General features: G+C 44.1%; 1 protein-coding gene and 1 long non-coding RNA gene across 3 annotated transcripts in view; both read right to left on the minus strand.

Annotated features, from left to right (window-relative positions):
- Positions 1-1,300: 1,300 nt before the first annotated feature.
- Positions 1,301-23,079, minus strand: part of mctp1a (multiple C2 domains, transmembrane 1a) — an 84,744-nt gene continuing 62,965 nt past the window's right edge. The window contains exons 18-22 of one of the 2 annotated variants that reach the window (XM_019894634.1): positions 16,658-16,756; positions 8,851-8,960; positions 8,490-8,599; positions 7,740-7,837; positions 1,301-1,391 (exon numbers count right to left, since the gene is read on the minus strand). In XM_019894634.1, the coding sequence (XP_019750193.1) occupies positions 1,320-1,391; positions 7,740-7,837; positions 8,490-8,599; positions 8,851-8,960; positions 16,658-16,756 (489 nt within the window). In that variant the 3' untranslated portion in view covers positions 1,301-1,319. The remainder of the gene's footprint in view (positions 1,392-7,739; positions 7,838-8,489; positions 8,600-8,850; positions 8,961-16,657; positions 16,757-23,079) is intronic. The other variant, XM_019894635.1, reaches the window with a different exon arrangement.
- Positions 2,172-6,641, minus strand: LOC109530723 (uncharacterized). The gene is made up of 3 exons (XR_002171059.1): positions 6,631-6,641; positions 5,447-5,452; positions 2,172-2,523 (listed from the first exon to the last, which is right to left on the minus strand). It is a non-coding gene; the product is annotated as an uncharacterized LOC109530723 (long non-coding RNA).

The raw sequence follows: 23,079 nt of genomic DNA on the forward strand, positions 1-23,079 counted from the left end.
CCACCCCCCTTTACAAGACAGCCTGGCTCACAATTTCTTCTTTTCTAATTCATCCAAAATGGTTTCATGGAGTCGTGTGTTGTTCCGCTCTAGTTTCGAGTCAAGAGTCACAATAAGAACACACGCTTATCTGAAAGGATTTTGAAAGCGGATTAAACTGGTTTGAGACAAAATGTCAACTTGTTGAAGTGATGCTAGTCTACTGTTGAGGTGCCCTTGAGCAAGTTCACTCGCATTTGTCAAAGTTCAAGCCCTGGAAATGACAAAATGGCTCCTTAAAACCAAAATGGCTGACTTCCCATTCATTTTCATGGAATGGTCCTCGAGTTGTTCATGCATCCTGCATGGTGGGAAATGAGTGAATTAACTCACCAATTATTTAATAAAAGAACTCTTAACTCATATTTTTTATTTTATTTACAAAAAGACAACCAATTCCTTGATGCAATAAATTAAAATATCTTGAATATATGTTAAAAAAAAAAAAAGACTTAAAAATGTCTGTGAGCACGTGCACGTCTGCCGTGTATACACGTGGGTGGGGTTGTGTGATCTTGTGTGGACTTCGAACCATTGAGTTTTATCTTCCCAAGACATTTTGGACAACTGCATGCTCCCAACTATTAGGAGGAGTTTGGGGAGTTTTCTCCTGCCCAGAGCACGACGCAAGGTCCATAACTGCATGCTGGGATGAATTTGGTGTGGAAGAACTCAAACTCATTCCTTGTGGGACATCAAAGATTGTGAGCCAGGACCCTGGGTAATCCGTCACAAATTAAAAAAAATAAATAAATACATCCCAGAAATGGCTGTTTTGAAGTCAAAATGCATTTAAAAACACATTTAGTGTATGTGCAGAAAAACAAAACTTCGGTTTAGTTCAGTCCAAATGGCTGCCATAGAGTGCGGCATCATCAGTGTGAGAGGAAGACACCAAGTTATCTTGGTGGCATTTCAACCAGGTCTAACAAAAGGGACATTCGTGAGGCTTCTTTACTGATCAACAGCGGTGCACTTCATTTTTGTTTTGGTGCATGACATGAGGAACAGGCTCTCGTTTGGTGTGATCCAAGGGCGACCCAGAAATGAAGCACATACGGATCCATCATTTCGGCAAAACGGGGAGAGGAATGATCCGATTTCTTTGTTGTTTCAAAAATTACACAACAGGCCCCAGTGATGGACGCTGAGAATAACACCAGACATAATGGAAGAAGTTCGACCCGGGTCACGTTGGGTTCCAACCGGCCCTCCCCCCCTCTTGCTCCTCAAGAGTCCAGTCATGGAGCAGCACACAGGAAGTGGACAGGAGAAGACTTTTACCCGGGGTTGTTTTTCTTCCTTTTATTTGGACTAGGATTGGGATCTAGTTTCAGCTCTCGATACTGCACCTGTTAAAACACACAAACGTAAGTACACAAAACACACACACACACACATGCACACGCCACCCGGTCAGGTGGAGCGAGCCAAGGATGCTCGAATAGCACACCAAGCCTACAGAGGCTCTCTAACTCCAGCTGTGTGGAACAGTGGCCTCAAGGAAGGGATTACACACTGATTACAACACACACAAACACACACTCAGCCCTCGGAATATCCATAAACACATGCTTCCACAGATGTGAAACAGTGGCCTAAGGGAAGTGATCACACAATCAAACAGAGGACAGGGCACGGGCTCATGGGAAAGCCTGCAAGAGACAACAGACTCATCATGGAGAGGAGGGGGACACAAGAGGAGAGCACAACAACCCACTGGAAGCCTTTGAATGTGTTGTTTGGCTTTGGGTTTCACCGTCGCTACCAACTACATGCCGACTAACTTTTGAGGACTTTCTTAGAAATACCACACCGTATGATCGATCACGGAAAATGTCCTGTATGCAGCCTACGTTGGTGCACATCGAACCCAATTTTACTTGCTTGACACTTGACGCGCGAAATCTCAAGAACTTTGCACATTTTGCAAAGCCGAATTCAATAAGTTCTCGGTCTTTGGTGTATCACCTCCGAGCTAAAAACCCTACTCAAGTTCCCTCAACTGGGCCTGCAATTCAACACTGCTGCCTGGAGTGTGGTACTCGTGGGCAGAAGAAGAAAAATATGATTAATCACAATTAATTATTGAAAATCGTGCGATTAATTGTTTCAAAGAATATTGAATGACTTGACAGCAAACTACCAAACTTATGAGATCACCACCTAGAACAATAATCTTGCCAAAAAAAGTGCATTCCAAAATGAAGCTACAGCTGTTGCTTCCCGTAGGCTTAAAAAGCAGGATTACATTAAAACTGAAATACACGACTTCCGGCTCCGTTCTTTCAAATTGACATTGTCACAAATTAATAGTCATGCCACCATCTAGTGGTTGAAAGTGCAATTACCCAATACGCAGGAGATTTAAGCAAAGCGGTCCCTGCAGCTTTAATTTTTTTCTTTGTGCTGTTCTCGATGTTAAACAAAAAAAAAAAAAAGTTTGGACACCCCTGTCTCAAATGATGGACATTTAGACAGTCCCTCACACTTCCACACACACGCTCATGGATGCATACATGACAATCCCGGCAGATCGCTGATCAGAGCTAGCCAGAATGAACAAGCACATCACCGCAAGCCAGTCTGGGGGATTCCTGCGAGGCGGATGTACTGTCGGCTACTCCGCCTGTCTGACTGACTGACGTCCTCTCTGATTTTCCGCATCGACAACAAGTTGGCGTCAGTGTGTTCGCTGTGTTCTGTCTTGTGGTGGACAAGCAAGAGTAGTCGCTGGTGAGTGATGGCTGAACAAGCTTTCATCTCCTTCTGCTGGTTGAGGGAAGCGCTATCGCTATCCATGGCGTGAGAATGAGAATACACAAATATGAAGACGGACACAAAATCAACGTTATGTATCACATGTATCGTACACAATAACACTCACAAGAACCTGTTACAAACAAGCGGGCTATGGTTCGGATCTCGATGCTCCTCGGTGTCAATGAAAGGTTCAATCTGGGAAACGCTGATGGAAAAAGAGCGAGCGGGAGGAAATACAGTAATCCAGGTGGAGAAAACAAGAGAGGTGTGATGGACAGAAAGATAGTAGGGGGAAGGGCACACGACAGTGTGAGCGACAAAGGAAAATGGACAGGGGGGGGGAAAAAAACGATGAGAGCAAAGAATAGAAGAGTGGGTGAGACGGACAGAGATATGTGGACACCCGGCTGATGATAGATACTGTTCTCATGTGGGTGGGGATCCTTTTATAGCGCTGCCAACGAAAGCAGACAACGGGGCAAAAACCCCAGGGGGCTGAGTGCGGTTTATATGACCCTCTGTGTGTGTGAGGGTGGGCGTGTGCGCACGCCGACAGTGGCAGTTCTGTTGTTGGCCTATAACAATCCTGGCAGACTGCCCGCGCAGACAGCCATCAGTGACGTGAGGGTTCATCGATGGCTGATACCCAAGAGATATTGGCGAGAGAACCAAAATGTTCTCGCCAGAATTCAGTCGAAAACTAAGTTCAGTTCTTGTTGGTTTGACCCGAACAATTTTCACTGACATTAACGTCCAACTGCAACACATTTCTCAATCATGGCAGAAAGGCAGCGCTGAAAGTAGCCCACTTTTTAAGACACTGGAGACAAACCTAAACAAAAAATATTTGTTGTCTAAACATGCACCTGGCAGTGATTATATAAATAAATACATATACAGGGAAGTATTTTCTACTATTATCTAGTATTCTAGTGTGTGTGTGTGTATGTATATGTAAAATTTCTGTTGTGTTCATATGAGACAACATGGCATTTTTGATTGGCTGATGCATCCGTGACGTTGGAATGCCATTTACATGTCCGTCTTTACATGTCAAAAAAACGTGTCTTTCCGCTTTCCTGAGTGACAGCATAATCACAAAAACTCTAATCAAACCACTCATCGCCGAAAAACAAAGCTTCTCCAATAGTATGTCGCTAATTTCCACACAGTGTGTTATTTTACACATCTCAGTAAAGCTACAAAACTAGGACAGCTATTGTACAGAATCGCAGGCTGTTAGCGGTCCTATTATACGGCCAAACGCCTACAACAGCAGGGAAAAAAACAAGGGAAAGTGGCAATTTAAATCCGCGCGCTGACATTCCTGTCCAAACACAAAAACTTTGCGTGCACATACAAACAAAGAAAAGTTGCCTTGTCGGTAAAAAGAAGTGAAGGGGATTGACAAAAAAACAAAAAGGTGAGGGATGGGAAAAAAAAAAAAAACAATATCTCAATCAAACAATCTTTGGCTCTCTGTGAAGAGCTGCCAGCCGGGAAAGAAAAGAACGGCGCTTGTGCGTCACGCGGGTTCAAATCCGCCTCACAGGTGACAGGCCTGCCTGATGCTATACCCTTGGCTCCCTGCTCGCCTCACCTATAATAACATACACGGCAAAATAATGCCGACAACGAGCGCTAGTTAAAGTACAAAACAGACGAAAAAAGGCAGCGGAGGCGAGGAGAAAGTGGGGCGTTAAGCAAAACAAAAGCAAAATCGGCAATTGGGTGAAAGTAAATTGTGGCAAGCACGTAAGCAATTTGGTAGCGTTGAGAGGGGAAGCTTGAAGGGAACACAGACAACAAGAAAGGCGCTGGGTAAAGACCCAGCGGTGCTCAAAGGCTGCTCCACCCTCGCTCCTCTCCGCTCCCCTCCCAAATGTTGACAGTACAAGTGCAAAACAGGCTTTGAAGTGCGCTCGGCTGAAGGGACGCCGCCGCGCACCGTGTTGCCGCGCTTGGCGGCGTTACCCGCAAAGCGCACCGCAACCTGCCGCTCTGCCTCACCCGCTGTCTCCCAGATCGAACCTTTGACAGTGTTTTGATGATGCCGGTGTGGGCGGAAAAAGCAAAAGTGCGGGTGGGTGGCGGTGAGAGAAAGAAAACGCAGCAATAAAAAAACTCAAATATATCAATTAAGTGGTGTTGGGAACCACCCATGTTGAAATGAATTCTTTCCACCCCCCCTCACTAGTGAGATTTCTTTTCTTTTTTTTTCAAGGTCCTCTTCCCTTGTATTTTATGACACCCTCAAGCATTAAATTCTAGCCTGGCACCGGACAAAAGTTTTTTTTTTTTAATTGTGGCCTTTGCGATTAGAAAATTGCATTCTTCTAGATTGCGATGTCGATTTGAACTCTATTATCAATCTAAGGTGAGCAACAGGGTTTGACATGGCTCCGAGCAGACGCAAGTGGGAAGATTGTCGCACTTCCCCCTCAACAGAGAAATGACCTGTCAAGGTGACACAAGCTGGGGAGAAAACAAGCAAGAAAAGTTTTGAGTCTTGCCCCCCCCCTCCCCCCACTGTGGCAAACACCGAATGGAGACGAATTGGCCCCGAGTTTGGAGTTGTCAAATAAGGACAACGCAAAGGTGAACGACACCCCTAGTGGATGTGGGCAATCGCATCTGGCAACACATCATTCTTTAAGTATCCTGCCTTTGACCCGTTTATTCACGCAGAGGGTTTAATCCCGTCCATAAATGCTGTCTAAAAATATTAACCTAACTCCCTGCTGTTCATTAGGCGCTAAATTGGAACCGGCGCTTATTTTTGTACTGGGGCCTGATCGGGCGCCTTTACACCAATCATAAATGGCCACTTGGCATGCTAATTGCGTTGGCCCCACTTAGACACTCCCCAGCTCACACGGCTAATGGTGTTGTAAAACATAATATTGCACTGACACTTCCCAAACGGCAGGTAGAGAAGACGTCGCCCCGCATAAACGTACTCCGGTTTGGTCACGATTGAGAGGACATGAACTCTCTGATCATGTCTGTAAAGATGGCATCCGCTCATCCTGTATTGAAATCAATTGACCTTTCTCGGCTTCGACCGGGCGGCTCTATAATGTATGCACAGTGACATAAGCCGGTCCCTTTAAACGCTACCCACAGAGAAACTTTAGGAAAAGGTGGTTAAAAACGTCAGCCCGTCTGTTGCGCCCTCGACGCGCCACCGGAGAGCTCCACTTATACGAGTATTTGACAGAGTTATTAGGTGGCTTGTGTCAGTCATTTGTGAAGCCTGCCGAAAAGGCCGACGATTACATTTGGAGGCTGAAGAAACGGTACGATGCATATGCTGGAGCCAAACAAGTCAAACAAATTACACTTGATCATAATTTTGAGACAATGACATGACAATGAATACCGCCTATGAGCTTGAGTTTGCAATCAAATAGAGCGCTGGTGTCAAACTCAAGGCCCGGGGGCCAGATCTGGCCCGCCACATCATTTTATGTGGCCCGCGAGAACAAATCAAACATGTCAACTTCTAGCATGATTGCTAAAATCTGGACCAAAATTTCAACTTCTCATATGTAATAAATATGAGAGATATTGTCAGCATTTTCTTGTTACCAAACTCCTCATTATAGTAACTTAAACTATCATTGAATCAACCATTATTCTTGACATATTTAAATGCTTTCACGGTCATAACGGCCCTCCAGGGAAAACGGTCACATCAATGTGGCCCGCGGCAAAAATGAGTTTGACACCCCTGAAATTGAGCATTGTTTCCGCTCCAAAGAAAAAAAGTACCACCAATCCTGACCAACATGCACCACACTTTGAGAATCATTGAAATTGAGTAACGATAGACACTTGGTCAAAAACAACCACAGTGGATCTCTTCTGGATTTTTTTCAAAGGCACGGCTTGTCATAATATATAGCGGCTGTCCTATTTTGATGATCGTAAAAGACTAATTTTTAGCACGTTTCAATATCAAAATGTTTCCCAGAGGGATACAATAACCAAACCTAATTCGACTTGATTTGATGATCCATTGCACTGCATCTCGACATAATCCAAAGAAAGAAACTCAAACACTGTGACAGTAGCACTGAAATGATCACAGCTGAGACGACATGTGCATCACACCAGACCAGAATGTCCCCAACCCCCAAGGCCCCCCCATCTAGCGGGCCCTCATTAGGGTCCTTGTAAAGGCCTTGTACCTGCTGGGCTTGTGCCCCTTTACATCCCTTCTCCCTTTAGGCTCCAGGTGTGTCAGGTGGTTGCACTTCGCCGGAGGGGACAGCTTGGGCTAATTTAATGTGACGGCTACCTGCCTGGCGCAAATAACTGCAACAGCTCCCCCTTACAAAAAAAAAAAAATGTACACGCAGCACTGTAAAGTTGCACCAGGGTCGAATTGGGGAAAGCAGAGGGGGGGTCTCGCGGAGGCGTGCAGAAGAGCGAGGAATATGACCTTGTAAAGATGAAAGACAGCGAGTGATCAAAGAGGAAGTTTGGCCCGCTGATGTGCCAGGGGAGTGGTCATATCAGGCTCGAGGTCGCAAAAATGTGCGTGGTGAACGGGGCGCAGCGGGGCGCAGCGGCTACGACGTATTCCGTTGGTGCCGGATAACATGAGCTGTTTTTACAAGCCGCTGCTTAATTGCACTTTCAACTGCATGTTCTTATGGCCAGCGCACTGTCCCGAAAAACACATTTGTAGTTTTTAGTGACAAGGAAATCTGATCTCCAATTTTATGGTGGAGGCAAAACCACATGGAGATGTTGCTTCACACTTCAGAGGCCAAATGGCTTCAAATAAATTTGTATAAAGATGTCCACAGTGCAAAACAAAAGAATGAAAAAAAATGCAAACAACTATTCAAAAGAGAATTTTAAAAAAAAAACAGCAATGCATAACTGCTCGGGTTGATTATGAAGGTAACTATGGGAGGTTTACCCACCACTTGGACATCGGAGGGCACTCTGGACAAAAAATCAAAGATCTCGTTGTTATCGATGGCGTAAGGGTCTCGCAGCTTCTTGGTGAATTTATTCACTCCTGGATCGGCATGTGGAAAAAAGACGAGAGTGAGAAGGGAGGAAATACAAGTGGTCATTTGCACATTTTACACACCATGTAGGCCACAACATTAGGTACCAATGTACCACTGAAGAGATGTATCAAGATGTCCGCCTTGACAAAAACTCGATTGCTTTGCAAATAATACATGTCCTTTATAAAATAACAAGAACAACAAAAATCCACTCATGACAAAGAAATAGATTTTAAACAATTTTTGCTTCAATTCAATGGACATTGTGCTGTTCTCTCCAGCGTACATGCATGGGAAAAATATGGACAGCATAAGATACAATTGAGCCAGTCTCAGGGTGTCCCAAAAAATATGACATAATTTCTCAGGCTGACAAATGTTGGCAAATTTTGTCAAAAAAAAACCCGTAAATTTTTACAGAATGTATTGAAACAGTTTCATGCTTTACGTATTTCACGTTTTATCTGAACTGGTCTATATCCTCCTCGCTCCCCGACAGTGGACAATGTTACCAGAGACTTCTAACATCCGTGGCCAAGCGACGGCTCACGTCCCCCCCCAAAAAAAAAGTGGGGTCACCGAAGGTCGCTCAAGGCACGGCCGTCATGTTAAATGCACATTAATGTCACAAGAGGGCTACTTGTGAATATAGCTTACCCCAGGCTAGCACAATGTATCGTAGCGGGATGACGTAAACAATAACGGTGGCCATTCCAAGAGCGACGATGGCCAGCCAGCTTAGGAAAGGCACAGTCCAATTAAAAGTGCTGGAAAGAGAGGAAAAGGGTCGTGAGAAAATATTGACAGGGGGCGCCGTCGGGGTGTTCAAGCAGTATATGATTCAGGAGGATGGAGGAGCATCTGTTTTGTCATGCTGGCAGCGTTTCTGGCGACAAAGTTTTAATCAGGCTGGCAAGGCAAAGTGGGGCAACCTGGCAGTGCAGAAAAACACCGGGACGTGTGGAGCGGAGCACAAAGCGCAGCGGGCCGGGCGCCGAGGAGCAGGCTTACGACTTACTTCTTTATCCTCTCGCCATAGGAGGCCACTTCATCCAGCGCATTCTGCACACTGATACACACGTCCTGAATGGCATAAAGCTTGTTCATGAAGCCCTTCCTCTCAGAGTCCTGCAAAAGCGCAGATAGGGTTGTGGGCAAGGGGAGGAAGACGCAGGCGGGGTGCGACGGGAAGAGATGTAAGGGAGCAGGGAGCAAGGAGAAATGCAAAGGAGAGAGGCTGGGCAAAGGCAATCTTCCGTGGGAACAATACATGTTAAATAGCGTCAAAGGCTTGCACCGGGGGAGCCAAATCGCCGGATATCCTGTTCCAATTGACTGTGTTCATTCCAGGCGGTAATAGAGATATAAAGTCGGCAGAACAAATCAAAACGCTTTCCTCCGTACAAAAGCTCACACGGACAATTTGAATATGTTAACGGGGCGGCGGAATTCAACAGAAAGCCAAATGGAAACATCAATCTTTGAGGTCCTCTCTCGTTTTTTTTTTTGTTTTTTTTTTCCCCTCCTCCAGCTCTCGCTCGCTCGGTGCTGCCAAGATCAGGCTGCGCCCGATTGTTCAACTGCCTGGCAAGCTGTGATGATGTCATCAGCCGTGACATCATTATCATTGACGCCATCGAGAGGGGCAGGGTCGGGGCCGGTCTGCTTTTGACAGCCAAACAACTTCAGAATCTTACTGGAAGAAGTGAGTGAGTCATGTGACAGTTGATAAGTCACCTTACTAATAGAAACGGGGGCAACGCGGCCACAATCAGGTGACAGGGGGCGCTTGACACGTGTTAGCGGGTTTGGTTTGCATGCGTCGGAATCTAACGAGGGGAATAACAAGAGGTGGGCTGCAACAATCCGAAAGACGAGGTATGATCCTAAATGGGAGTCCTCCTTAACTTGAAAAGAAAAAAAAGGCCACTTTTTTTTCCCTCTCAAAGGAAGACGGTTTCATTGGTCATCTTTCTGAACCGTTTCCTGAAAATTGTGAAACATATTTTCTTCATAAAAAATGTTTGGCTACTGAGTGTCATTGACTGTTTCATTACACTGGTAATCAATACATTTTTAACAGAGATGGCTTGTGTGTCCCTAATTGTATTTTTGATGATGATTTTCAAAAATGGGTTTACTTTTTTTTCGGAGCGCATCAGGTTTTTGAGATATTTCCATTTTTTGTTTTGACGTTTGACCTCCAAAAACTTTAATAGCAGTAATAATGATAATAATCCAAATAATGCAGGAAAAAAACATTTCACCTGCTACTGGACCTTAATTGATAAAAATTATGAAATTTAAATGACATTAGTGTTATTAGTATTATTATGAGAACCTGTTGTGCTAGAGATTTTAAAAAAAGGGCAGATTTGGAATGAGCGCAAAGAAATTAATCTAAAAAAAGTTTACTTGCATCTCGGATGGAAAAAAAAATGTTGACCAGTGAAGTTCTTTGAAAAACGATGATAAACATTCAGTATTCGTCTTTCATTCGGAAACGGGGGAAGAAAGTGCCGCTCAAAAAAAACGCAAAAAAACAACAAAAAAATATTTTCAGAGTATTTTTTTTAATTGAAAAAAAAAAAAGAAAAAAGAAAATGCGAATCCACACGTGACAAATCGTAAGGATGCAGCGGTCGACCGTGCTGTTGTCATGACAAGTGACGGACTCCGGAAAAGGTCCTTCCGCTCTCCATCCCTAATCTGATAATCTTCAAAATGAACCGTGGGACAGTCGGCGAGTCCGCACCGCTTCCGCCGCAAACCACCCAAGACAAACAGATATGACTGGCCACAAAGCAACGGGTTTATTTGCTTTTGCAAAGACTTTGACGAGTCTCCCATTATTTCTTCCTCCTCTGGTGAATCAGTTCCTCTGATTCCATCTGCTTTTCATTGCTGGCTCAAACAAATCTCAGAGCATCCAGTCGGTCGCCGTCCATCCCGGGCGGGCCGGGCCGGATCAGGACGTTTTTACCTCGGAGGGACACGCGGGGAGAGGTGTGAGAGAACGGGCGGGGTGGAAAGAATAGGTCAGAGGTCACCCAAGTATAAACCACTGCCACATGCCCCTCGGACTGCCGTCTGACTCCTATTTCCTGTCTTCAAACGAGACTCGCTGAGGCGGGAGGTAGTAATAACACAGAGAGCCATGGAGATCCTTGTTTTCCCAGCTTCCCCACTCACGGCGCACATATGGAGACAGGCAACCTGCCCCTATAATGGAACCCAATACACGCACGCACTCGCGCGCCCCACAGCTATTAGCTAAGCTTGATTTGCACACCTGGTCTTGCTGAGTAACTCTATAAACATGATTACGTACAGCCCGACGCAAAGACAATAATAGTCCCCCGCTTAACTCGGTAAGTTTGCGTGTGGACTGCGATGCCCTTTCTCACCGGAATTGATGCATGGCCCCGGTTGAGGCCCACGTTCGTAGATATTGACAAATAGTTAATGAGGCTGACTCAAAAACACATTCGGAAGACCAAAAAAAAACAAGGCCTGTCAGTCCATCTGTCTTATACCATTCCTGCGAGGACAATTGCCTGCTTTATTTTTATTTATTTTTTTCCCGGAGACAAAAGCTCATAAAATCAACTCCGCCTGGCTCCGATTAGGCTAAAGGTGCGGTCCCCCGCTCGACGGATGTGACAAATCCCAGCACCCGAGCTCAGAGCGCGCAGCTTGAATCATTCCGGCAGATCGTGTAATAAGCCCGCCTAACGAGTGAGGCATCGTGCATTTTAATGGACTGCGAGCGCAGGTTCATGTGCAACGTGTTTGTGGTGATATGTTATAGTAAGTACCGGTTCAGTCGGGGAGCTCCGGATTTGTGACTGCTGTCAAATAAAAGAACATTCAATCTCAGGTAATTTGTCCACTGAAAGTGAGATGTGCTCAAGTATGATATGTCTTCTTTAATGTCAGGCTAGCACCAGGCAGTATATAACGGTACAGTAGAGCACAAGTGTACATCATAAAAAGCAACGTTAAGCCATTTTTTGGACATTTAGAATTGATAGAAATGTCAATCCGGAATGATGTTAATAGACAACAGACCATTGCCTATATTAGAGTACTACTATCAGGGGGTCGAAATAAGTTCACCGGCAAACAGAAATACAGACTACGTCAAGACATCAAGACTCCGCTTCGGCTATGAATCCAAAACAGAACCAATACAGCAAAAAACAAAATGCTCTCAGGTTAATTTTCACGGTATTAACCCTTTCGGGGACAGCGGTTACGACAGTGGACAGCTTCTCATGTTTTCCGGTTATAGGTTGAAGCAACTGTTCCTTGCAAGCATATTTCAAGATTCGGACACGGGTAAGAAGGAGAACAGAGTCTCAACCAACTGTCAGTCAATCTACAAAGACAGCGGCATTTCCCATTCTGTAATTCTTTCATGTATGCATTCAACTCAGTTGAGTACAATACGGTAACGTAACTTCTACAACTTCAAATCCTATAATACAAGCGGTGTACCAATAGCCTGAGTACAGTAGAAATTGCGATTGCTTGATATGACACTCGGCCTTCCTGTGTGGAGGTCGCATGTTCTCCCCAGGCTGGTGTGGGTTTTCTCCGGGTACTCCGGTTTCCTCCCACATTCCAAAAACATGCATGGCAGGTTAATGGAACACTCGGAATTGTCACAAGGTGTGAGCGCAAATGGTTCTTCGCCTCTGTGCGCCCTGCGATTGGCTTGCAACCAGTTCAGGGTGTACACCAAGTACTGCCCGAAGACAGCTGGGATAGGCTCCAACACACCCGTGACCCTCGTGTGGATAAGTGGATCAGAAAATGGATGGATGATTTGGCACTGTCAAAAAGTTTGCATTCAACACTGAATATTTGTTGGTATGCAGTTGATACCGTCTTTCATATTTTGACAACTTTCTCCTTCCCACTTCTTAGACAGGCACATGATGTTCTTGGATTAATATATAATATAACGTTGTGGACATTATGCGTGTATCAAAGGTTGCTGGAAAAGCGCATTCGCAAAGTCCACTAAGACAAACTGACATGCTCTCCTTTGGGCATCACAAACTCCTTGACATCACTTAACTCTCATCGGGCATGCAAGAGAAATATCCAGTGATCTTTTCGCTGCGAGATTTGTGTCCAAGGTTTGCATCATACGTTTGAAAGCGTGACAGGAATTCGAAGCCATTACGTCAACGCCGAGCCGCTGCGTTTCGAAGTGCACGGAGCAGGTTCACCGCGGGAGTGCTCTCATCAGCGGGGACAGGGGAGGCATGCGCTTGTTAAAGTGATGCGGATGCACAAAGGCGGCGCGCCGAAACAGCAAAGTCAGGCGAACCACGTTGCACTCGGCGGCGACTTGTGGTAAACTCATTCAAACGCTTGATTAAATATTTACCAGCGGGAATACGCGTCGTGCGGCTCTCTTCCATCGTCACGCGGGGAGAGAAAAAGTGCGCAAAGACATTTTGTCCTTCCCTGACCTAAAGCCTCGAGCCAAACACGAGCGGACACCGAGGACAAAGTCAATTATACGACGGACTCAAATATCTGTCCTATATCTACGGCTGGAAGCACAGAGCCATTTTGAGGGCGGCTTCAACCTAAAATCCCATTGTTGTCTCTTTTGCCTCGCGTCATAAATATGACAAAGCTATGAGATCTAATGTAACGGCATAAATCCCGTTGACGCCGCATGATTAGTCTGAACCAAACGTGACCGCCGTGCTAAAATTGCACCTGTTTCTCATTGTTGCTCTTTCCACTGCGTACTGTAAAAATCGAAATGTCAAATGAGACGTGACAGAATGCTAATGCGTGGCTCCCACAGGGCAACTCAAGGCATCCTTGTTGATTTTGCAGGGAAAGCGGATGATGATTTCTAGCGCGGGGAAAAAAATAAGACTTTTTTGTTTTTTGTGTGCGTTTGTTATCTGAGTGATGCTGAGAAATGCACGATTTCCAAATCGAGTTTATGAATAATACTGGGAATTTTGCATATATCTCCAGAATGGGGTTAACAACTTTTCAATCATGATGTTTTCATTATTTTGAGGAAGTTGTCACTGTGACATATATCAGATCTTTTTTTTTTTAATAAAGGACTTTAGTCAATTATTCAGCAGCGAGCCAAACGTTACATCTGTTTGCCTTTTTCGACAGGAATTCCATAAATACGATATCTGATACTTACTGATAAAGAAATTTCTTCACAAGAAAATTTTGTAAGTAGAGACGTGTTTTCCATGTAAATGCCCTAATCCGTTCCAACCCCCCCAAAACTCAGACATAAATGGTTTCTAAAGCATAAAAATGTATCAAAATATATAACACGATTATTGCACAATAAATGAGGGTTGTGAATCGTGTAAAAAAACAAAGAATAGAGTATTGAATAAAAATGATGGTCATTTAACTTTTAACTGTCCTCATCGTTTTGTACCCTCTTTAGTTCATGTTCTCTCTCAGAAGTGGGTTTTGCCTGGCGTTTTGTCAAGAGCTGATCCAAGGACGTTTGCTTGCACACAAGTGAGTAACCTGGCCGCATAAAGATATGATGCCTGTCCCACTCCCGCAGTCACAAATGGAAGCTGTTAAAAAAAGATGTTTGGGAACTTGTACATGCGCAAAGGTTTATTCCAAAAGAGTCAAAGTCAAATTAGTTAGGACAGCCTGCAGGGGGTGGACCAGGCAGACACAAGGTTCTACACAAGTAATTAGTCTCGTCACCTCCTTGCCGCCCACATTATGGACACGTTCAAGTCAGGAGACAAGTGAGAGCCAGAAAGAAGTGGAAACCTGATGGCAACCCTCCTTGCCTCACCTCTGCCCCCTCTGCCAGGGCTTCATTGCAACATGTAGAATTATTCAAACAAAAATGTTTTTGTTGTTTTTTTTTTTTGCTGAAGTGTTACATTGTGTACCGTTGCTAAAAAAGTAAATAATAATGCCCCATGACCCCTGTGCTTCAAACACGATAGCACGTTTTTTTTCCATGTTTGTTTTCATTATTTTTAAGCGTAACCACTCTGAACGTGCTGTGTGCACTTTGACAGATAGAAAATATTTATCCATCTTAGATCCAAAACGTGCTTGCTTCAAGCTGTTTAAAAATCTCAACAGCTGTGATTATCATATTTTGTGAAATAGATGAAATGCCGTGTCCGTTTTTTTACTTCATTTTTATCCCGAACCAACTAATATTTTCCATTGCCTAATATTATTGAATTTACTTCATAAAAATTGGAACACATTTGAAAATCCCTGTTTTTATACAAGTATAGTGTCTAAATTTGAATGTGCTGTCATAAAAGAAATGTTGTTGAAATTATGACCAGAACAAAATGTATTCTGTTAGCTAGCAAAGCCACAAGCGAGTTGTTGCTTTCATTACCTTCAGTTAAAAATAATAATAAGAAGAAATTAACACGCTTCCTCATTGTAAGTCTCATGGCTGATTTTAGTTTTTTTCTAAATCAACAACAACAAAAAAGGCTAACATTGGCTTTTTTTGAATTTCGTAAGGGTAAAAAAAAATTGACTTTAAAGTGCTGTGGTGTGAAGTGAGGGGATCACGTCTTCAAAAAAAATAAATAAATAAAATATGCATCCTCTGTGCTCATTACAGATTTATGGCTCTTGTTAAAAGAAAAGGTGGCGGCTGCCTGCTAACACGTCTGACTTTCAAATCCAGACGACACTCCTGTCAAGTGGTGTGCTCCACATTCTGCCCAATCAGAGACGACTGAGAATGAACGCGTGCCAGCGTCAACCTGCTCTTCGGTGACGGCGCTCTGCAGAAGTTACTTTGGGTGCGTGAGAGCACACAGGAACTCCTCACCTACAGTGCGGCGAAGGCTTTTCTGGCGCTTTGATGCATAGTTCATCAGTGGAAAAAAAGTGCAGTTGGTTCAGTCGCTCTTGTATGTAATTGAGAACAATAACAGCTGTGGAGTTGCATTGCAACGGAAGACATAACGAGCATTGGTATATATTTTTTTTTCCCTGCAATGTGGAATGTTTTAGTTTCTCAGGCCACTTTTTCAGAAAAATCGCTCGCGAGCATGCTGAAATCACCCAAATGCCTCGGCACCTGTCTACATATGCTTCGGGTACGAAGGGAGTCTAAGCTCCTGGAAGTTCAGCTTGTGGCTTCTTAATTAACTTTTGGCCACCTGTTCTCATTTGTCACACTTTTTTTTTTCAAAGAATGACACAGCATAAATTTAACTTTAACCAGCAAGTTGTACTTTTAGCATGATTAGAAAATAAGTAACATTTGTGCGACCATGGTACTTTGTTGTAAATGATACTGGAGTGGAGATCATGTCAGATTACGGTTGACTCGACTGGCGTGAATCTATAAGTGGTGCATCGTGTCCTCTTCAAAGGCAGAAATTACAGATGTTAGTTTGAGTTACTCCCCCGGTCACCCTTAAATACCTCACAGCATACACTCCCACTGGCAGAGTATAGTTAACACACTGTCACACTTCAATCAATCTACAGCTGTCGCCTTGCAGTTCTACAGGGAAGTAATATAAAAAGACAGGAGCAGACTGCCATGCGAGAGGTCCCATTAGTGCCCTCCATCAGCCTCAGGACAAGCGGAGATTGGAGCCCCCAAGTTGGGACTGGGTTAAGTGCAGAACGTGCAAGAGGATGGGTGGTCTGGGCAACCATGAGGCTGAAAAGGGGACAGGTACATAGAACCCGTTGAGACAGAAAGACAGGCGTAAAAGGAAGCGACCCAAGAAGACAGTGACAGACACCATCGGGAGTCAGTAGCAGACACTGGAGGAACCACACGCATGCCCACTTACCACCATTGCTAGCATCCACTCAAAGCGCCAGGAAGCCAACATATCCTCAAGGATATGGTTTTTATCACGGCTGTCGTCCGCGGCCTCTGGTTTAGTTTCCTTGTGGATAGATTACAGTCAGATTTGTCTTGATTTTTCAAGGAAATTAGGGTGTCAAAGCTACAGCTCTAGGATTGGAAATAAAGAGTCTTGTAATACTGAAGAGTAAGACTTTTTTCTCTGGTTTACCATAGAAATGGTTATAACAATACAGGTCCACAATGATGCTTTTCATAGCTGGTTTATTTCCTTGAGACTACGGCTTAGCAAATATTCTACATGGGTCATCCCACTATAAAGTGCCTTTGTACCCTAATAAGACGACCTCCAGAAAATGTAGCAGAATCGTAAAAAGAATCGTAAAAAGGTGGCTAAACATGTCCACACATACCATGATATGATCAGTCACTTCAAAAGTGATTTGACAAAACAAGTCATTTTGAACACGTGTACTCTATTTTCATAATCAAATTGAACATATCGCATTTCATGTGAACCTGAAATTACCGTCCACCCTGTCATACCCTGAAAACTTCTCAATAACATGACAACGAGCACTTTCTCTTCATTGGAGGCTAAAACGGTGGACAGTTGCATAATAAAGACGTGCACTTTTGTTTTGTCATGTTTGGAGATGGATGATGCCTGGCTTGACAAGTCCACTCTGTCATCGTGAAATATGAATGGGTATAAAAGCATGACAGAAATTTGAAATACATTTGCTAAACAGTACACATTCAACTTGCTCACTGAATCACGTTGCTGAGTGAAGGCCAACCACGTGCTAATTAAATACGAGCATTAGTTTGAGAGAAAAAAAAAATGTCAACACTGTCATTGTCCACCCTGTCAAGAAGCTCGCATATTTTGCTCTTTGTACTGGATGTACATTGTCTGCTTGCAGTTAATTAATACGTCTTAAAAAAACGTGTGAGCTTGATCGATACGCATTTCTAATAGCATATCTACTTTGGAAAATATTGTTCAGTGAAAAATGTCAACTTTTTATGGGTAAAATGGGAAGCCTCAAAGGAACCTCAGAGTGACGCAGACTCACTTGTACTTCATTACATGCAGAGGGGCAAATAAAATGTGCATCTTAATTTTCCAAGTCCACAAACTCAAATGGATTGTTAAGAGTATGAAAATGAGACCAAAGAAAAAGCCGTGACTATGTCTGGAGGGAATCGTGACCGTTTGAGAGATGATCCACCTCATGAATGTGTGCGGCAAAGCGGAGAAGCAAACAAACAAACAATGCCGTACGGTTTGCATAGAAAGACAATGCTCCTTCACACCTTTCACCCTCCTCCCCGCTTCCACTCCTTCTACCTCCATTACCCAAACATGATTAAAATGCAGTTCCAACCGGCATCTCTGTAGAACGTCAAAGGAAAAAAAAAAACTGAGATGGGATGGGAAAAACGAAGCGGAAAAGTCAATAGCATCTTTTACAGTGGAAGGCTTTTCATCCTTCAGAGGCGGCGAGAAGAAAAGAATGCAGACTCCCATTATGCCGGCAGAGACCCCCTTGATACTCGAGGACAACCCTGCTGCACTGCAAGCTCAATAGCCTCCCAAGAAGATTTCCGTCACACGTTTCTTTTATTTTATATTTTATTTTTTCACAGAAGGGTGATAAAAAAAAAATAAAAAAAGGAGAATCCCAGTGCTCTCTTTAGTGCAATTACATTGTGCCATGTTGCTATCTGAACGATTGCACAGTGCCGTGACTGAGGGAGGGGTGGCGGGTCCGGGGAAGGTGCTGCTTCAGATGAGAACCCGGCTTCACCCTAACACGCTTGGTTAACAGCATAAATCATATAATCTTCATTTATCTTGAGATGGGTCAACGAGCCGAAGCTGTTTTACAATCATAGGACAGACTTATGCCATGCTAATATGCTATTTTACATAAATAGCAGCTATTTTCTTTTAACTATACTGTACCACGCTGGAAAAAATAAAGGGAGACTTTTCAATCTTAAAACATAAATGTATTCTTTGTATGTGTTTGTTAAGCGCATCTATGTAATATTAGGATGAGACGATCTGAGGTTGAGATAAAAGGCGCAGATACGGACATTCATTTTTAGCGTTTGAGTCACTGTGGTAATCATTTTTTGTGTGTGGACTGAAGACTGCGCTGAATAAAAGTTCAGAATTCAGTTTGTTATTTCACAATTTGAGCACGTCTCTTCCATTTCATTGATATTCTCTGAGAAAAGCACCGGTGCATTTACCACGATGACGCGAGCGAGTTATTGTTAGATAACCCCCGTTTCACTCATGCAAAGAGTGGATAGCTTAAAGCAAAAGTTGTTCTCTCCTGGGTTGTTTAACACATGTCTGGGCAAAAAAAAAAGAAAAAAAAAGGTGCACTTCTGAACATTTGCCTCATCTTCCTCTTTTCATGTGAAACCCAAATGTCTTCAGTATACAACAAAAAAAAAAGGAATCGACCTTGCCGTTCCAATATTTTTGGAGGAGACTGCATAAAATGTTTACTCCCAAGTATTACATGTGCGTGCATTTATAAAATAGTGCCAGGATGTTGTATTGGATGAAGACGTGAGGATTACAACGATCAAGATTGATAAACATCAGTCCTGGACACGAGGGTGCGAATGAGACATCCGGACGTATCGTGTGTGTGTATGCGTGTGCGTGCGCGGGTATGTGCATGTGATACGGCAAGATAGACATGGAGAAAAAGACAGCGAGAGCAGTGAGCAGTAAGCCCGTGAGCGGGACATGATTGCAGTGTGTATCTTATCTGTGTCAAGTCCTCCTGAGGCTAGGGGAGCCTAGCTGAGCACAGCGCAGGCCCTTCAGTGACCAGTCAACCGTGTGAGGTAGTCTCTTCTCTCTCTCTCTCTCTCTCTCTCTCTCTCTCTCTCTCTCTCTCTCTCTCTCTCTCTCTCTCTCTCTCTCTCTCTCTCTCTCTCTCTCTCTCTCTCTCTCTCTCTCTCTCTCTCTCTCTCTCTCTCTCTCTCTCTCTCTCTCTCTCTCTCTCTCTCTCTCTCTCTCTCTCTCTCTCTCTCTCTCTCGCTCTCTCTCTCTCACCCACCCCCTCCTCTCCCCCCCCAAAAACAACCTCTCCTCATCTGGGAGACAACTGTTTCACGACACACATAGCTCTTGAGCACATGAACACAAATTGGCCAGCCCATGCTGAACCTGCAGGTGACAAGAGGCCTTTGGTAGGAATGTGGCTGCACTCTGCACACGGTTGTTTTGGTTTTACATTCTCTATGGGGACTTAGACCGAGGGAGAAGAATTTGACTCCCCAAAGGAAGCAGTAACGGATAACGATTGCCCTTTGTGCCTTCCGCTATTGACAAACAAGGATAACATTGGGTGTCATGTCATGGTGCCATTGTTTCCATTATTCATGGTGACAGTGTTAGGAGATATGGATCTTTTTCCACACCATTGTGTATGATGCATTGTACTCCTCTGTCTGTAAAATGAGCAACTCCTTAGGGAGAATGTAAATATAGATTCAATGACAAACCTAGCCCAAAAAAAAAAGTGTATCATATATTAAATATATTTTACAGGTACGAACCAACTCGAAAAGATCCAAGTCAAATTTGAATCAATGGAATAAAAACTACATACATCAGGGAGAAGCTTATACTGTATTCTATTGGTTTAGTGGATATAAAAAGTCGACACATCCCTGTTGAAATGACAGATTTTTGTGATATGAGTGACACCAAATAATCTCAAGACTTCTTACGCCACTTAATGTAACCTATAAATTGTGGATCCGAAATAATGTGCTTGCACATGTGGTTGTGCACCTTCTTGGAAATGGGATGAGTTGTGTTCCTAGTTGCCTAATCACATTCAGATTGAGTTTGGATGGAATTCAGCATATACCTGCCACATACACCGAGTATCACTAATTAACCCCAAATAAACTTCAGCAGTTCAAGCAGAAGCCGAAGGGTATTGTGCTAATGCTGCATGTGCTATTCTGAAGATCTCATCTTTTTCTCCACCTTGTCTACCACCCCAGTTCCAACTGAAGAAAACAACCCTAAAGCATGATGCTGCCACCATCATACATCACCGCTGGCACGGTGTTGTTTTGGTAATAAGCGAAGTTGTGTTGATACCTTTCGACAAAATGGCCAAAAAGTTTGATGTTGGCTTCATCGGACCATAACAAAATGTCTCAAACATGGGGAAAATGTGATTGTTTCATTCTGAATACACTCACATCCTAGTTATAAGTGGGTGTGCACACTTATGCAACCACATTTTACTCCCCTTCTTGAAAAAAAAAATTGACATAATACCAGTTGCATAATATCAATAAGAATGTATCTCTGTCTCATATTTACAAAAACATGCCATTTGAACAGGGGTGTGTAGACTTTTTATATCCGGTGTACTAGTTAGCCTGTTTTGACTGTAGCAAGTGAGTGTCCTCCATAAAATGATGGTGTCTCATCAATATGAAGTGGCTATTATCAGTTCTCGCTGTAATCTCTTCAGTCAAAACTCATATGGTGATTCAAGGCCAAAAAAAAAAAGCCTACAAGGGGTCTTCAGCACAATGAAAAACAGGTGCTCCAGTTTTTGGCCATGTAATACCCCATTTAGCCTTTGGAGCAAAGGTTATCCAGCTAATAGCTGCCTTGTGGCGCACATGGCTGGCGCAAACATCTGGGATGAATTGTGCATACTTGCAACATGTGCTTCAAGTTCAATTAAAATGCGACTTTGGCACATTTATCAATCTTTTTTCACGCTCTTCCTTTCACTCACCCTCATCTCTGGGCACATAAAACGGGGCCTCGTTGACATGTTTTTCACAGCCCGTCAGTCTGAAGCTGTACTCAAAGCGCAATGGGGGTTGGGGGGGTGGTCTGTTATCGAAGGTTAAAAAAAAGAGAGAGAGAGAGAGAGAGAGAGAGAGAGAGAGAGAGAGAGAGAGAGAGAGAGACTATTTGTCAGGATGAAGGCAAAAACACATGCGGCAGGCATCAATAGATGGACGGCAAGAGCGGGGCGGTGAGGTGGAGGCGAAGAAAGAGGGAAACACATTCCTTTAAACTTCCCGACAGCTCAAATGAAATGCTAACAGTTGAAGGGAGCAGTAGATCAAAATGTATGAAGCCACAGTTGGTAAATTGTCGCTTTTTGTGGCCCCTGTGTTATCCGGCCATGCCAGCCCCCTCGCGAGCACGGCGCACGCACAGAATTTGGAATAATCGCTTTGCCGTCAAAACGGGGAGGGAGGCCGAACAAGCCGCTGGCCGGACCTCATTTCAATAAGAAAGCGTCCAATGTATTTCAGGGAGTCTAATCTGCGTTTTTTGAAATGCTATATCTTTATCTATATATATTTTTTTTTTCCCTGAAAGGGAGAGGAAATGTAGCGATGGTACGTAGACAGGAAGAAAACTCTGTGAAGGAAGAAAGGATAGAAGGTTGCTTGGCGCATTTCTTCAATCAGCGCGCCCCACCTTTTCAGCCTTGGAACTTCACAACCATGGCGGGGATGTCATGCTCGCGTATCCTCGTCAGCCAACTGGCACGCTGGCTTGACTGATTGCCTGACTTATTGCCAGGATGACGATTTGACCATCTGCCCACCGCGTGTGTGTGCTTCTTTTTTTTTTTTTTAAAGCCTTTTGCTGGCAACTTGACCTCAAAGAAGGAGAGTTATGTGGATGGATGTGAGGATTTTTTTTAAAGTAAATTCAGCATACAGAATATTCTCAAGGCAAAATAACCACGACTAAATCTCCCGAGTCTGCCCCCAGCCCCACAACCCCCTTCCAATAGATTATCAAATTCATCCATCTATCCATTTTCCGATCCGCTATCTCCTCACAAGGGTCGCGGGGGGGTGTGCTGGAGCCTATCCCAGCCAGGCGGGGGACACCCTGCACTGCTTGCCAGCCAATCGCAGGGCACGCAGAGACAAACAACCATCCGCGCTCACACTCACAACTGAGGACAATTTAGAGTGTTCAATCAGCCTGTCAGGCATGTTTTTGGAATGTGGGAGGAAACCGGAGCACCCGGAGAAACCCCACGCAGGCCCGGGGAGAAAATGCAAACACCCCACAGGAAGGCCGGAGCCAGGCTCAAACCCACGACCTCTGCACTGTGAGGTCGACGCGCTAACCACTGGACCACCGGAGTGCGCCATTCAGGCATCGACCAATTTCCCTTCACAGGTTTCGGTCACTCTTGAAAAGCTCGCATGATAAATCCATCAGCATTCCACTTCCCTATTTAGTCGATTCTGATCACCCCGTGGTATCAGTTTGAAACGTATCTCCAGTACGACACGATGGGAGAAAGCGCAGCTGCTCCACCATTTCAATTTCCAATTACCAACTACTGTCATCTACCT

This window comes from Hippocampus comes, unplaced genomic scaffold, assembly GCF_001891065.2.
Source record: "Hippocampus comes isolate QL1 unplaced genomic scaffold, H_comes_QL1_v1.1 scaffold195, whole genome shotgun sequence".
NCBI lineage: Eukaryota > Metazoa > Chordata > Actinopteri > Syngnathiformes > Syngnathidae > Hippocampus > Hippocampus comes.